At 49.1% G+C, this 13,510-nt stretch overlaps 2 protein-coding genes across 9 annotated transcripts in view; one reads left to right on the plus strand and one right to left on the minus strand.

The window, feature by feature from the left end:
* The first annotated feature begins 2,668 nt into the window (after nt 1-2,668).
* On the plus strand, nt 2,669-12,807 carry SLC46A2 (solute carrier family 46 member 2). The gene is made up of 4 exons (XM_067743639.1): nt 2,669-4,016; nt 5,380-5,463; nt 5,875-6,031; nt 11,943-12,807. The coding sequence occupies exons 1-4, from the start codon at nt 2,684-2,686 to the stop codon at nt 12,007-12,009; spliced, it is 1,641 nt and encodes a 546-aa protein (XP_067599740.1). The 5' UTR covers nt 2,669-2,683; the 3' UTR covers nt 12,010-12,807.
* The window catches only part of SNX30 (sorting nexin family member 30), a 120,857-nt gene continuing 113,455 nt past the window's right edge, over nt 6,109-13,510 (minus strand). For 6 of the 8 annotated variants that reach the window (XR_010944908.1, XR_010944907.1, XR_010944906.1 and 3 more), the window contains 2 exons: nt 9,992-10,095; nt 6,109-7,691 (listed from right to left, as the gene is read on the minus strand). The gene's annotated coding sequence lies outside the window, so the exon portion shown is untranslated. Of the gene's footprint in view, nt 7,692-9,905; nt 10,096-13,510 lie in introns of all 8 variants that reach the window. The other 2 variants (XR_010944901.1, XR_010944902.1) reach the window with 1 other exon arrangement.

A 13,510-nucleotide genomic window follows, 5' to 3' on the forward strand; every position in this document is an offset into this window, starting at 1 on the left:
TGCTCACGATCTCTGCCCAGAGTTACGTTAATCCAGACATGAATCACAGATTATTCACCAGCTTCCACCAAATTAAAAAAATAAAAAATCCTACTTACACAAAACATTCATGAGTAGACTTTTCTAAAGAACCAAGGACGTAGGGTGAGGTCTCAGGAAGGATTCATATACACACATGAGACAGCAAGCTGTTTAGAGCCCTATTGGACCTTCCTATTCTTCTAAAGTTCCTCTGACCACACTGACACGGGGGTTCCTGTTCTCTCCAGCAGACCCGAGTCTCACTTCCCCATGCCTCTTTTCTGCCTCCCTCGCTCCCCACCCCAATGGAAAGTCAAAACAAACGCTCCACCTCTCTCCCTGTCTGCTCGACTCCGACACAGGCACAGCAGCCCTGGCGAGCAGGAACCTAAAGTCATACAAGGGAGACTCAAGTCAGAAGGTCCTCTCTGCAGGAGTGTGTACTTAGAGGAAGCAAGCCAGCCAGGGAAACCGGTCTCCACCTAGTCCAAGGCAGTGAGCCCGTGAGACAGAAGAAGAACAACTGCAGAGAAATAGAAAGGGTCCTGGGGACTTCATTCAGCAGCAAATGATCCTGGCTGTTCTTGGGGGATCTACCCCCTGCAAGAGTCCAATTTTAGCATCTGCAGGGACACACAGGGCTGGCAGGACCTCCCCCTCTCTCCCTTGGCGCTGGGGTTTAAGGACAAAGCCTCCAGGCTGGGACCCACGCTGGCTTGGGTCCTGTGCTGGCTCCTGGCCCTTTAATTCAGGTGCTCAAAGAAGGACTCTTCTCCAAGAGGCCTTTGTCTTGCAGGAAGGGCTTAGCCTAGCTGCTCCTGAGGGTCTCGTTTGGGGTTTTTGTTTGTTTTTTTGTTGCTGTTGTTGTTTAATTGTGGTAAGAACACTTAACATGAGAGCTTCCCTCTTAACAAATTTTTAAGTGTATATAGTGTTACTGACTGTAAATACAGTGTTGTACGGCAGATCTCTGGAGCTTCTTCATTTAGCTTGGCTGAAACTTTATGCTACTTGACTAGTAATTCCCCATTTCTCCCTCCCTCCGCCCCCAATCCCTGGCAACCACCGTTCCACTCTATGAATCTGACAATTTTAGATACCTCATATGGGAAATCATGTAGCATTTGTCTTTCTACAACAGGTTTATTTCACTTAGCATAGTGTCCTCAAGGTTGATCCATGCTGACACGAATCTCAGGATTTCCTTCTCTTTAAAGGCTGAATAACATTCATTTGTATTTATATACCACATGTTTTTTTCCGTTCATCCATCAGTGGACATTTAGGTTGCTTCCACATCTTGGCTACTGTGAATAGTGCTGCAACGAACACAGGAGTACTAATCTCTCTTCAAGAACCTAAAAATAGGACTTCCCTGGTGGTGCAGTGGTTAAGAATCCACCTGCCAATGCAGGGGACATGGGTTCGAGCCCTGGTCCGGGAAGATCCCACATGCCGTGGAGCAACTAAGCCCGTGCACCACAACTACTGAGCCTGCGCTCTAGAGCCCGTGAGCCACAACTACTGAGCCCACAAGCCACAACTACTGAGCCTGCGTGCCACAACTACTGAAGCCTACGCACCTAGAGCCCATGCTCTGCAACAAGGGAAGCCACCTCAATGACAAGCCCGTGCAACGCAACGAAGAGTAGCCCCCACTCGCCACAACTAGAGAAAGCCCGTGCGCAGCAACAAAGACCCAATGCAGCCAAAAATTTATATATTTTAAGAAAAAACCTAAAAATAAACAAGTGGGACTACATCAAACTAAAAAGCTTCTGCACTGCAAAATAAAAAAAATCAACAGAGTGAAAAGGCAACCTACAGAATGGGAGAAAATATGACACATCATATCTCTGAAAGGGAGTTAATCTCCAACATATATAAGAATTCCTACAATTCAGTTGTAAAACAAACATGGGCTAAGGACTTGGATAGACATTTCTCCAAAGAAGATATACAAATGGCCAAGAAGCGTATGAAAAGATAAGCTAATCATCAGGGAAATGCAAATCAAAACCACACTGAGGTATCACCCCACACCTGTCAAGATGGCTATTTATCAGAATAGGTAAGTGTTGGTGAGGATGTGAGACATTGGAACCCTTGTGCACTGGTGCTGTGAAAGGAAAATGGGCAGCTTCTATGGAAAACAACGAAGTTTCCTCAAAAAAATAAAAGCAGCACTATGATCTAGCAATCCCACTGCGGGGTCTGTATCCAAAAGAATTGAAATCAGCACCTCAAAGAGATACTAGGACTCCTGAGTTTTTCAAATTTCTCTCAAAGTCTCTGCTACCCAGCTCCCCACAGCACATAGGTCCCTGTCACTTTTAAACCCCAAAATAAAACCTCATCGCCGCCCCCCCCCCACCGCCGCCAACACGCTGATCCCAGGCACCTCACGGCTTGCCCCAAACTGCCTTCCAGGTACAGAATTTTGCCCCTTGCCTTGAGGGGGCCAAGTCCCAGGGGAAGGTGCCCAGCGACCTGCGGGAGGTCCAGGCACGCCCGGCCGTGCGGAAATCGGCCCTTCAAGCGGCCGCGCTGCCCGGAGCAGCGTGACGCGGGGGCACAGCCGGACTCCAGACTCACCACGCGCTCCCCCGCGCCTCGCTTCCCTGGGCCGCCTCCAGTCCGGCTCCGCCGCCGGGGGCGGAGCATGGCCCTTTTTGGTCCGGGTAGGCGTGGCCGTGGTCCCAGAGGCCCTGGGCCGCCCCGCTGGCTGCTGTCACTTGCGCCCTGCGCCTGGCTCAGCTCGGCTCGCAGGTTTCCCCGCGTGCACCCTGGCTGCGCGCCCGCCCTCCCTCCCGGGAGCAGCTGCGGCAGCAGCAGCGGGCAAGCCCCTCCCTCCATCCCCCATCGGAGAGACGACATGGGCCCGGGGACCACCTGCCCGTGCAGGGGCCCCCTGTCTCGCCCCCAGGTGTCGACCTGGATCGAGCCCGTGGTGGCCTCCACCCAGATGGCCGCCTCCCTCTACGACGCGGGGCTGCTCCTCGTGGTGAAGGCGTCCTTCGGAGTCGAGGCCTTGTCCAACCACAGCGCTAGCCCGGCGCCCCCGGGGGCTCTAGAGAACCAACAGCAGAGAGCCATCTCCAACTTCTACATCATCTACAACCTTGTGATAGGCCTGACACCCCTGCTGTCGGCCTATGGGCTGGGCTGGCTCAGCGACCGCTACCACCCCAAGATCTCCATCTGCATGTCTCTGCTGGGCTTCATGCTCGCCCGCCTCGCGCTGCTGCTCAAGGTGCTGCTGGACTGGCCCGTGGAGATGCTCTACGGGGCGGCAGCGCTGAACGGGCTGTGCGGTGGCTTCTCGGCGTTCTGGTCGGGCGTCATGGCCCTGGGATCCCTCGGCTCCTCGGAGGGCCGCCGCTCCCTGCGCCTCATCGTGATCGACTTGATCCTGGGCTTGGCGGGATTCTGCGGGAGCATGATCTCTGGGCACCTCTTCAAGCAGATAGTCGGGCACTCCAGCCAGGGCCTGGTGCTGACCGCCTTCAGCGTGAGCTGTGCCACCTGTGCCCTTTTCTACAGCCTCTTGGTGCTGAAGGTCCCTGAGTCCACGGCCAAGCCCAGCAAGGCTGTGGATACGGTGTCTGGCACAGTCTGCACGGATAACACCCTGGATCCTGATCCGACAGACAAGCAGTGTGTGATAAGGCACCCTTCGTCTCCTGCAAAAGCGAAGCCCAAGAAAACCATTATTGCTCTGCTCTTTGTGGGTGCTATCACATATGACCTGGCAGTGGTGGGCACAGTGGACATGATGCCCCTTTTTCTGCTGCGGGAGCCTCTGAGTTGGAACCAAGTGCAGCTGGGCTATGGTATGGCTTCAGGGTACACCATCTTCATCACCAGCTTCCTGGGCGTCCTGGTCTTCTCCCGCTACTTCCAGGACACCACCATGATCATGATTGGAATGGTCTCCTTTGCGTCTGGAGCCCTCCTCTTGGCTTTTGTGAAAGAGACATACATGTTCTACATTGGTGAGTCTGGCATTCTTGGGGAGGCAGGACAAGGACACTGCGCATCCCCCGAGTCACGGGGCTGACCCCAGGGATGCTGTGGTCTAGGTGTCCCAGCTCAGCACCGGAGATTATACCTGCTGTCTGGGAGACACAAGGGAGACAGGATTATGTGCACTTGAGCTTGTCGGTATTGTTACCGACAATGTGTGGCCCCTGAAATGTTACCAGAGTGGTGCCCAAAGCTCTAGGAAGTCAAGGGAGGGCTGGTCAGTGGTGCCTGGAGTCAGCAGAGAGCCTTCAGGATGCCCTCGAGTGGAGGAGATGGGGTTGAGTTTCTTCTCCCCAGTTTAAAAGGGATAAAACATTACGTAATCCAGCTGAAAAAGTCCTTTAATTAAAATCATTTCAATCCTTTTGGGTCAAGCACAAGCTTTTTAAGAAGAGAGAAAAATTCTCCATAAATGCCTTCCACAACCAATGTAATACATTCATTCCCTCAAGGAAGCAGAATGAAGTTCCTATCTGAGGACGAAGACAGCCCACAAGCAGAGAGCTCTGGCCCGTGCTCCAACAGACCTTTCTACAGTGATAGAAATGTTCTGTATCTTTCTGCCTAATACACTAGCTATTAGCCACGTATGGCTAGGAAGCCCTTGAAATGTGGCCAGTGCAACTTAACAGAATTTTTCGTACTATTTCATTTAAATTAATAGTCACGTGGCTGGCTAGTGGCTAACATATTCGAACAACTCAAGATGGTTCCCAGAGACCGTCCTTTGGCAGAGGTCACACAACTCAGAAAAACCCCTCACAACATGGCAAGATTACCTTTCGCCAGCTCCCAGTTCAACAGGCCGTGGGCAAGAGCCAGAGTCCCCCCTCCCCTTCCTTCCCTACCCGCCCCCACACACACCCGCCAAGGGATAATGAACAGGGCTTGAGGGAAGGAGGGGTGTGTGGCAGGTGAGTTAGTGGCACACATTTCTAGATGCAGTCTGCCAAAGCTCCTGGGACCATCTCCCAGAGGTGACGATGAACGGCAAGCGCAGACACCTCTCTCCCAGGAGGCAAGGAGTTCTGAGTGACATCAGCTCCACTTCCCTAGAAACAACTCTACCAATAAAGACACCCTTCACCCTCTGTCACCACTGTGCTTGGCACCTTGCAGACGGGTCTGCAGCAATGTGCTGGGAGAATCAGCCTGCCCGGGGCAGGGGGAGGAGGTGGGGGGGGGTCCTAGTCTGCCAGGAGAGAGACCATTTCTTCAAGGCCACATAGGATTGTGGGAGAGGGGGTAGGGGAGGCCTTTGCTCTATTCTAATTTACTCTTTGGCCAAGGCTGGGCTACAGTGAGGAGTGTTCTCCCGTGATTCCTTTCCAGCTCGGGCCGTCATGCTGTTCGCTCTCATCCCCATCACAACCATCCGATCGGCAATGTCCAAGCTCATCAAGGGCTCCTCTTATGGTGAGTGAAAGGAATTTCTCGGAGGTTCTCTCTGTGTAGACGGTTTCAGAGCCAGTTGGCTTGAGGCACAGGGTTTGGACTGGCAGAAGGCACAGGAGAGAGTTCCAGAAGCAGCCTTGAAGACACTAGAAACACACTGGTGTCCAACCAGAGTGGAGCGAGTGAGAGCAGGAGGGTGGGAAAGACTCGGAAAGTCAGCCGCTGAAAAGCCACGGTCAAAGGGAGATACTACCGTCCAGGGGCCACGGGAAGAGTCAGCTGGGTGGAGGCAAGGATCCTGCAAAATGAGCCAGGAAGACAGAGGGAGTCTGGGGAGGGGGAGGGGTCTCCTGAGAACCCCCCGGAGACTCAGCTCTCAGGGAACATGGAGGGACAGCTTAGTAACCTTGGTAACCTCGGTCCCTTCCACAGGAAAGGTGTTTGTCATCCTGCAGCTGTCCCTGGCTCTGACCGGGGTGGTGACATCCACCATGTACAACAAGATCTACCAGCTCACCATGGAGAAGTTCGCGGGCACCTGCTTTGCCCTCTCCTCCTTTCTCTCCTTCCTGGCCATCATCCCGATTGGGTAAGACAGAACCAGCGTCTGCTCTTTGGGCTGGGGCCTGGGGCTTAGGTCAAGGACTGCTGGAGCATTTCCAGCCCATTATAAAGTATTGTTTATTTTCGACAATTACACAATGGGTTCTGAGTAGGCTCTCTCACAGAGAAAAAGTTCTCCTGTTTCCCCAAACTAATAATTGGAGATTTGGAAATTCCCTCAAGTTATAAGTAGTAAACAGAGGGCCCTAACAAGCTAGCTCACTTCCTGGTGGTTTTGTAATACAACTTATTTATAGGCAACTCATATACTTCCTTGTAATCAGGGGCTGGGATTAGAAACCTTCTTGTACCACTCAGACCTCTTTTGTTTAGTCTCCTTTAGGTGAGAGTCAGCCGGCCTCACTTCCAGGTACTCTTTCTTGTCTGTACCTTCCAAGGGCTTGGCAACTTCTGTGCTCAGTGCCCTTTAAATCTCATGGCCACTGGACTGTGTGAGCTTCCCTGTAGGACGTGGGCGATTCCTTTGATCTCTCTGGGGGAATTTTCTTGTTTGCAAAACAAGAGCGCTGAAGTCTGGAAGATAACAGGCAGGAGGAAGGATAGAGAAGCAAAGGAGGGGTACTCCAGGCCCATGGGGAGAGTGCCAGCCTAGATCGTCACCAAAATGGACCACATCGAACAGTCTAGTCTTCGACCAGCCCCATCCAAGGGAAATACGGTACGAGCCACAAGTACAAGCCATATTATGTGATTTAAAATTTTCTAGTAGCCACGTTTAAAAACAATAAAATAACAGGTGAAATGATTTTAATAACATTTGATTTGGCCCAATAGATCCAAAATATCTTTGTAATCAATTTATGAAATCAATGAGTCTTTTAAAGTAAATCTTCAAAATCTGGTATTTTATACTGACAGCACACCTCAATTTGGACTCCATTTGAACACCTTTCAAGTGTTCAGTAGCCGATGTTAACTAGTGGCTACATATTAGCTCAGTTTCGGTCTGTTTAGGCCCCCTAAGGTGTGGTTATCTCACACTTGTATCAGTCCCACCAGAGCATTATTGATATCCGCAGTAAGATACAAGGGACTTGACATAGATTTGCATTTTAAAGGGACCAGTAGTAGCACACCAGAGCCCTACATATCAGTAACGGTGGTGTTATAGGCAGCAGAGTAGACCAGAATTGAAGGCAGGTTGGAAGTGGGAAGTGGATGGTGGAATTCTCACCATCGTCTTTGAATTCTCACATTGCATTGCATAGGTCCCTGCCTGCACAGAAGGCTGAGCCTCCTGAGACAGGAGCCATCAATCATGAAGGCTCTTTGCTTTATTTCATAGTTGAGAAAATAATAAGATGAGGATCAAACAGCTGAGAGAATTTGTACAAAACAGCAGACTTGATTACTAGTGCCTTCTTGGGCCAGTTCTCATTTTCTCAAGGTGTGGGACTGAGCCAGACCTGTCCTCAAGCTGCCCAGCCCTTAGGCCTTTTCATGTGCCACTGTTTTCATTAGAGTCTCAGCTGAATAGGTTGGGTTTAGCTAGAGCTGACCCACAATGCAAACTTCTCAGGAGTCCCAGCTCTCTGTCCATGTGAGTAATGGGTTAGTAGCCGTGCCGCTTGGAAGTTATCCAGTCCTGTTTGATTGGCAGTTGGTTGAAATATAGTCTCTTTGACCTAAACAAATCAACAAAAAACAACAAAAGAAAACAAGTCTGACTAGTTAATGTGTGTCATAGCTAGAGATATAAACAAATGAAAGCATTGAGAATATGCAATAATTGGTTCTTTTCTGCAGTTTCATTGCTTCATATGTGTGCTAAGGAGATGCTTTCCCTTTTTTAAGAGACTTTGGGGTGCATGAAACAGGTGTGCTGCCCTTGACACCTACCCCCCAATGTACTATGTAACATGCACCTGGACCCAGCCCTACACTGTGTGCATGGAATCTTGATTAAGATATGCACGATCTTCATGATCTTATATCACAGAAGCAGGGACAGGATCTTGAACCAGTCTTAAGTAACTGAATGCTTATGTGAATTGAGGCACTTAAGTAGTTGCTAATTGTTTCCCTCTGCTGTAGACATTTAGCTGTAGCGGGACCCATGTGCAACCGAAGCCTCCTTTGCTTGCTGTACATTGGCATCACCTGGAGAGATTTAAAAACTACTGATGTCTGGCTCCTACCCGCAGAGATTTTGACTCAGTTGATCTGGGATGCAGCCTGGGCATGGGAATGTTTTAAAGCTCTCCAGTTTATTCGGATATACAGCCAAGGTTGAGAACCTCTGGTATAAAGGGAGTTTTTCTATTACCTTTCCCTTCCACGAAGTGGCAAGTAAATAAGATCCTGAAAAATTATTACAAGAGGCCAAGGCTGCACCATCAATCATTAAGCGCTATTAGCAGGAAAGACCAGAACTCTCTAACCACAGAAAGAAAAGCTACATTCCAATGACATAAAAGCCCAGGAAGACGTGTCACAGCAGGGAGTGGAGGAGGCCATGGAGGGCAGAAGGCTGGGAGGAGAGGTTCCTGGGCTGAGCTGCCAACAGCCCATCTGCAGGAAGGGTGTGCGGCCCCAGCCCTTCCTGGTACCAAAGTGAGTCAATTTCATGTCACCGTGAGAACCTGGCCTCTCCTGCTTGTTGTTCTTTACATGCGACAGGGAGATGCTGAGGGAATAACTGTCTGGCTCTGCCCATCCGCAACCCACTGGCCACCCAAACCTCGTGCTTCATAGAGAAAACAGATGCCATCAGAGGAGAGTAGGCTCATTTTCTCCAAAGTAGATCTACAAGCCTACGTTCTTTTGCATCCATCCTGTTCTTCTCCTCCCCACAACCTCTCTGAAAGATAATAATAGCAAGCAAACACTTAAACAGCCCTTATTATGTGTGGGGCACTACTTTAAATATTTCATATATTTTAACCTTCTCAAACAATCCTCTGAGACAATTACTATTTTATCCCCATTTTGCAGATGAAGAAACAGACTCTAAGATGTCATGTAACTTGCCTAAGATTACAGAGCTAATAAGTGGCAGAGACAGGATTTGAACCCAGGCAGTTGGTTCTCAGCCACTCCTTGACTTGCTTCTTAGAAGAGTCCCTGGGTACCTGGGTGCCACCTCTCCCCTTCTCCTTAGAGAGCTTACTTGCACTACTTAGCTGCTCCCTCTCCTGAATTCTTCCTATCAGAAGTGACACGTGATCTACCACCCTCTCTCCTCCTTTGCTACAGCCATGTTCTCCAGTTCTGGTCTACACCTGGTCTACATTGATTCTACCTCCAACACATGCCTCCAATTCACCCTTTTCTCTTTATGCCTACTGCTGCCACCCAAGCACTTGGGGGACCAAATTCGCCTCTGAGCCGTTCTCCCCACATCCACACGTGTTCCCCTCTCATCCTCTCTCCACCAGGTGGCCAGAGCAATTTCCTTCGAGTGTACATCAGTTCACATCATCTCCTGCCCAAAGCTCTGCGCTCGGCTTTCACTGCTCTTAAGACCCCAATTTCTTACCGTGGACAACAGGTCCTTCATGATGCAGCCTCCCACTCCTGCCACTAACCACCCTCCCCATTCTATGCTTCAGCCCCAGGAGCCTACCCTCGTGCTCTTTCCCCTTCCTTACCCACACATCCTTCTTAACACAACTTAGCTGTGGTCTTAAGTTGAACACCATTTTCTCAAAGAGCATTTGAGAAAAATCCCCTTCTCAATCTAACTTCGATCCTTCTAGTATATGCTCCCCAAGCTTCCTATACTCTTCCTTCATAGCGTGATAGTTGATGATTATTTAGTGATTATCATGTTTTACAACCTTGCTCACTAACTAGACCGTAGGCTCCCTGAGGGCAGGAACCACACCTGTTTGGCTCACCTCATAGCCTGTGTCCAGCAGAGAGCTTAGTGTGTACTCAAAGTATTTAATGAATGAAAAATCTGTCAGAAGGGTGTGACACCTACTAGCCAGCACTGCCGACCGTCCATATCCCAGAGCTGCCTGTTGACTGGCCATGAAGTCAGGGGTTGGCCATCACCGTATCAACGAAAATTGATCAACAGTCAATCTAAGAAAGAAATAGAAAATTTTAGTCATGCTATCCCAAGGATTATAACCCGGGAGACAGTATTTCAGAAAACTCTGAGGACTGTTCCACCTGTTAGAGGTCAAGGCACAGTTACATAAGCTGTTTTCTGAGTTTTTTAAAAATTAATTTATTTTTGGCTGCGCTGGGTCTTCGTTGCTGCGCGTGGGCTTTCTCTAATTGTGGCGAGTGGAGACTACACGGGCTTGCGGTGCACAGGCTTCTCATTGCAGTGGCTTTTGTTGGGGTGCACGGGCTTCAGTAGTTGTGGCACACAGTCTCAGCAGTTGTGGCTCACGGCCTTAGTTGCTCCGCGGCTTGTGGGATCTTCCCGGACCAGGGCTTGAACCCGTGTCCCCTGCATTGGCAGGTGGATTCTTAACCACTGCGCCACCAGGGAAGCCCTACATAAGTTTTTCAGACAATGGGTTATACATCAAAGTAACATTGCCGGGCGGGGTGGGGGGGCGAGGGATAAATTAAGAGTTTGGGATTAACATGTACACACTACCATATATAAAGTAAGTAAACAAGGACGTACTTTATAGCACAGGGAACTATACTGAGTATCTTGTAATAAACTATAATGGAAAAGAATATATACATGAATCACTCTGCTGTGATCACACTCGAAACTAACAGGACATTGTAAATTAACTATACTCCAATTTTAAAAAATTTCCCAATATGGACCAGAAAACAAAACCAAAGTAACATATTGACAGTTTACATAGTCCAACAAGGTGAGCAGTGGGTTATTGTGAGCCCTTACAGGATTGAGACAGGAATGTGAACTCCTAGGGCGTCACCTTGCTGGCATCAGGAGGAAATCGCTTCTTTTTTTTTGGTGAGTAGGAATTCCTGTGTCTTCTAAGGGGATCTAGTTAGCGTATAATGCAGGCACACAGTGCACACTAAAGGGGAGGACGTAGTTGCTCAAATGGGCAGAGAATCTTAGGTTTACAAGTTTTCTTGTCCCGCCTTTTTAATTTATCAACCACGTGGCTGTGCTGTCATGGTCCACAGTAGGGAGGGGTGAGCTGTGGAGTCAGACCTACAACCGGAGTTCATGTGGTCCTGGGCTAGCAGCCTCTAAGTCTTGGCTTCCCTCTTACCAGCTCTGTCATACCATGAGCTCTAAGTACAGTAAGTGCTCCCCCCGTGGAGAGCCCTGGGGCTCATGGAAGGTGGGGAATCAGTGTTTGGAAGTTTCCACAAAGCTTTTCCTTAGAAGGGTTTGGATTTATGTTCACACCCCATCCAGCAGCTCCAGATGTGGTCCATCCATCAGGAGGAACTGTGTGCCAGCTTAGAACCTGAGGTTCCTAGAGCTCAAAACAGTTGAGAAAACAGAGGACACCAGAGGTCGAAGGACATGCCAAAGGTCACAAAGACTTCTAAGATTTCAACTAGAGCTCCTCATTCCTATGCATTCACTTATCTCCAAATATTTCTAAACAAACAATGTAATGATTTATGGAAGAGAGAAAAGGGCTATGGAAAGGCAAAAGAGGATGCAGCTAATTCTGCTTGGGATGAGCAAAACTTGATCTTGAGGTCCACGTGGGAGTTCATCATCGGGCAGAAGTGAGATGGAAAGAGACTCCAAGAAAAGGAAAATGTAGATGCAAAGGGCTCTTGATGTTATGGGACAGGAAGGAGGCTGGAGTGAGAGAAGTTCCCTCGGGCCCTCTCCCTTCATGCAGTACAGCATTCTGCTGCCATAACCGATAGAACCCCCTAGTCTACCAGTGATAAAGAGGTGGCCAGAGACCTCCCCGCCCCGTTCCAGCTGTTCTCTCATAATTCTCTATTGTAAATTCTTACAGCATCGTGGCCTATATGCAAGCCTCGTGGTTGCAGCATGGAGACATCACAGAGAAAGGAAGGTGCTGAACTGCGGGAGCCGGAAACACCAGCAATGGCCGGGGCCCCCAAAGTCTACCCATTGCTCAAGAAACCCGAGTTCCAGCCAGAGTCAGCTTCAGAGCGACTTGCTCTGGCTCAAGGGTCCTAGTGGGTAGGGAAAAGCATTTTCCTGGTGATGGAGAAAGTTTCTCAGCTTTCAGATATCACTATCAGTCAGAGGTTAGGTTCTGCAGACAGAGTGTGAACTTTCATATGAAGGCCGCACACACAGCCATACCAGACACTGAAGCCCCTTTTCTTCCAGGAATGGAAGGGGCTTCTGTCTGGTATGAGGGCTCCAACATAGGGTAACTAGTCACACCCAGGAGTCCTGTGTGAGAACTCAAAGGCACACATTTTCAAGAGCCCGAGGGGGACAGGGAAGGGATGTTTTGTAAGAACTGCCAACAGTGAACGTCAGTCAATATTTTTTAAATTAAAATAGAAACTTGAAAAAAAGGTAGCTTTCTTCCCGGAAGGCCTTGTTATCTGTGAACAACTAACTCCAGAGAAATCTGGAGCTCAGGCATTTGACTTCAGGGTAGTTTTGCTGTTACTGTTGTTTTTAAGAAGCAAATATCAAAAGGCTTTCTTCAAAGGAATATAATTGGATACTTTCAGTCAACTGATCCCGAAAGTCACCATATTTCCCAAAGTGGGAGGTGTAAACGGAGAGGGGTGATTGATATACTAAGAGCCATTTTATTTTGAGGTACTTATTTTTACAGCCTATTTTAATTATGTGTATAAAAGACTCACCTCCTAATAAAATCAACATTCACAGCATGCGTGTGTGAATCATTCTTTCTTTGGTCAGGTTCCCACCAGAACTCAGACACAGCATTCTCAGACTAGGGTTAAACTTAAAGCTTGCAAATGCTTAAAAGCTAGCATTTAAATCTCAGAGCATTTGGGCTCAGAGTTGTATCGCTGATCCCTTCTTTATGCCACATCTACTAAGGTCCCGGCACCGCGCTAGGTGCTGAGATGCAGCAAGAGCACGACAGCTCCTGCCCTCCCAGTGTGCTATCGAATGGGTGGAGCAGGCAGAACAGGAGGCAACAACGATGTATCCTATAGTAAACGCTAACATAAGGGAGCATATAATGCAGATACAAGAGCGCAGGGAGGGCTTCTCAGAAGAAGTGGCGTAAGACTGGAAAGATAAGGAGTTATCAAGGTGGGACGCTGAGGGACGTTCCAGGCAGAAAGAACACGCTGGAAGGCCTGAAGGTGAAAATATCCCCAAATATACGAAAGCAACGTGAGGGGAGAAAAGAGGGACGGAGGGAGAGGTATCCAGGGCAATGGAATCAAGAGGTGAGATTGGAACAGTGAGGAGGAACAACATCAAGACAGAGCCTTTAAAAAGTCTCTTTATACCTAGAATAGTCAAATTCATAGAGTCAGAAAGTACAGTGGTATGCCAGCAGGTGGTGGGGTGGGGAGGCGGAATGGGGAGTCAGTGTTTAAAGGGGACAGAATTTCA

Source organism: Pseudorca crassidens, chromosome 7 (assembly GCF_039906515.1).
Source record: "Pseudorca crassidens isolate mPseCra1 chromosome 7, mPseCra1.hap1, whole genome shotgun sequence".
Classification (NCBI taxonomy): Eukaryota; Metazoa; Chordata; class Mammalia; order Artiodactyla; family Delphinidae; genus Pseudorca; species Pseudorca crassidens.

Bases quoted from the DNA above. Each gene is read 5' to 3' on its own strand.
- SLC46A2 (XM_067743639.1), top strand. From the start codon at position 2,684: ATGGCCCTTTTTGGTCCGGGTAGGCGTGGCCGTGGTCCCAGAGGCCCT. The intron at 5,464-5,874 runs GTGAGTGAAAGG...TCCCTTCCACAG, and splicing joins CATCAAGGGCTCCTCTTATG to GAAAGGTGTTTGTCATCCTG. The intron at 6,032-11,942 runs GTAAGACAGAAC...AAATTCTTACAG, and splicing joins CTGGCCATCATCCCGATTGG to CATCGTGGCCTATATGCAAG.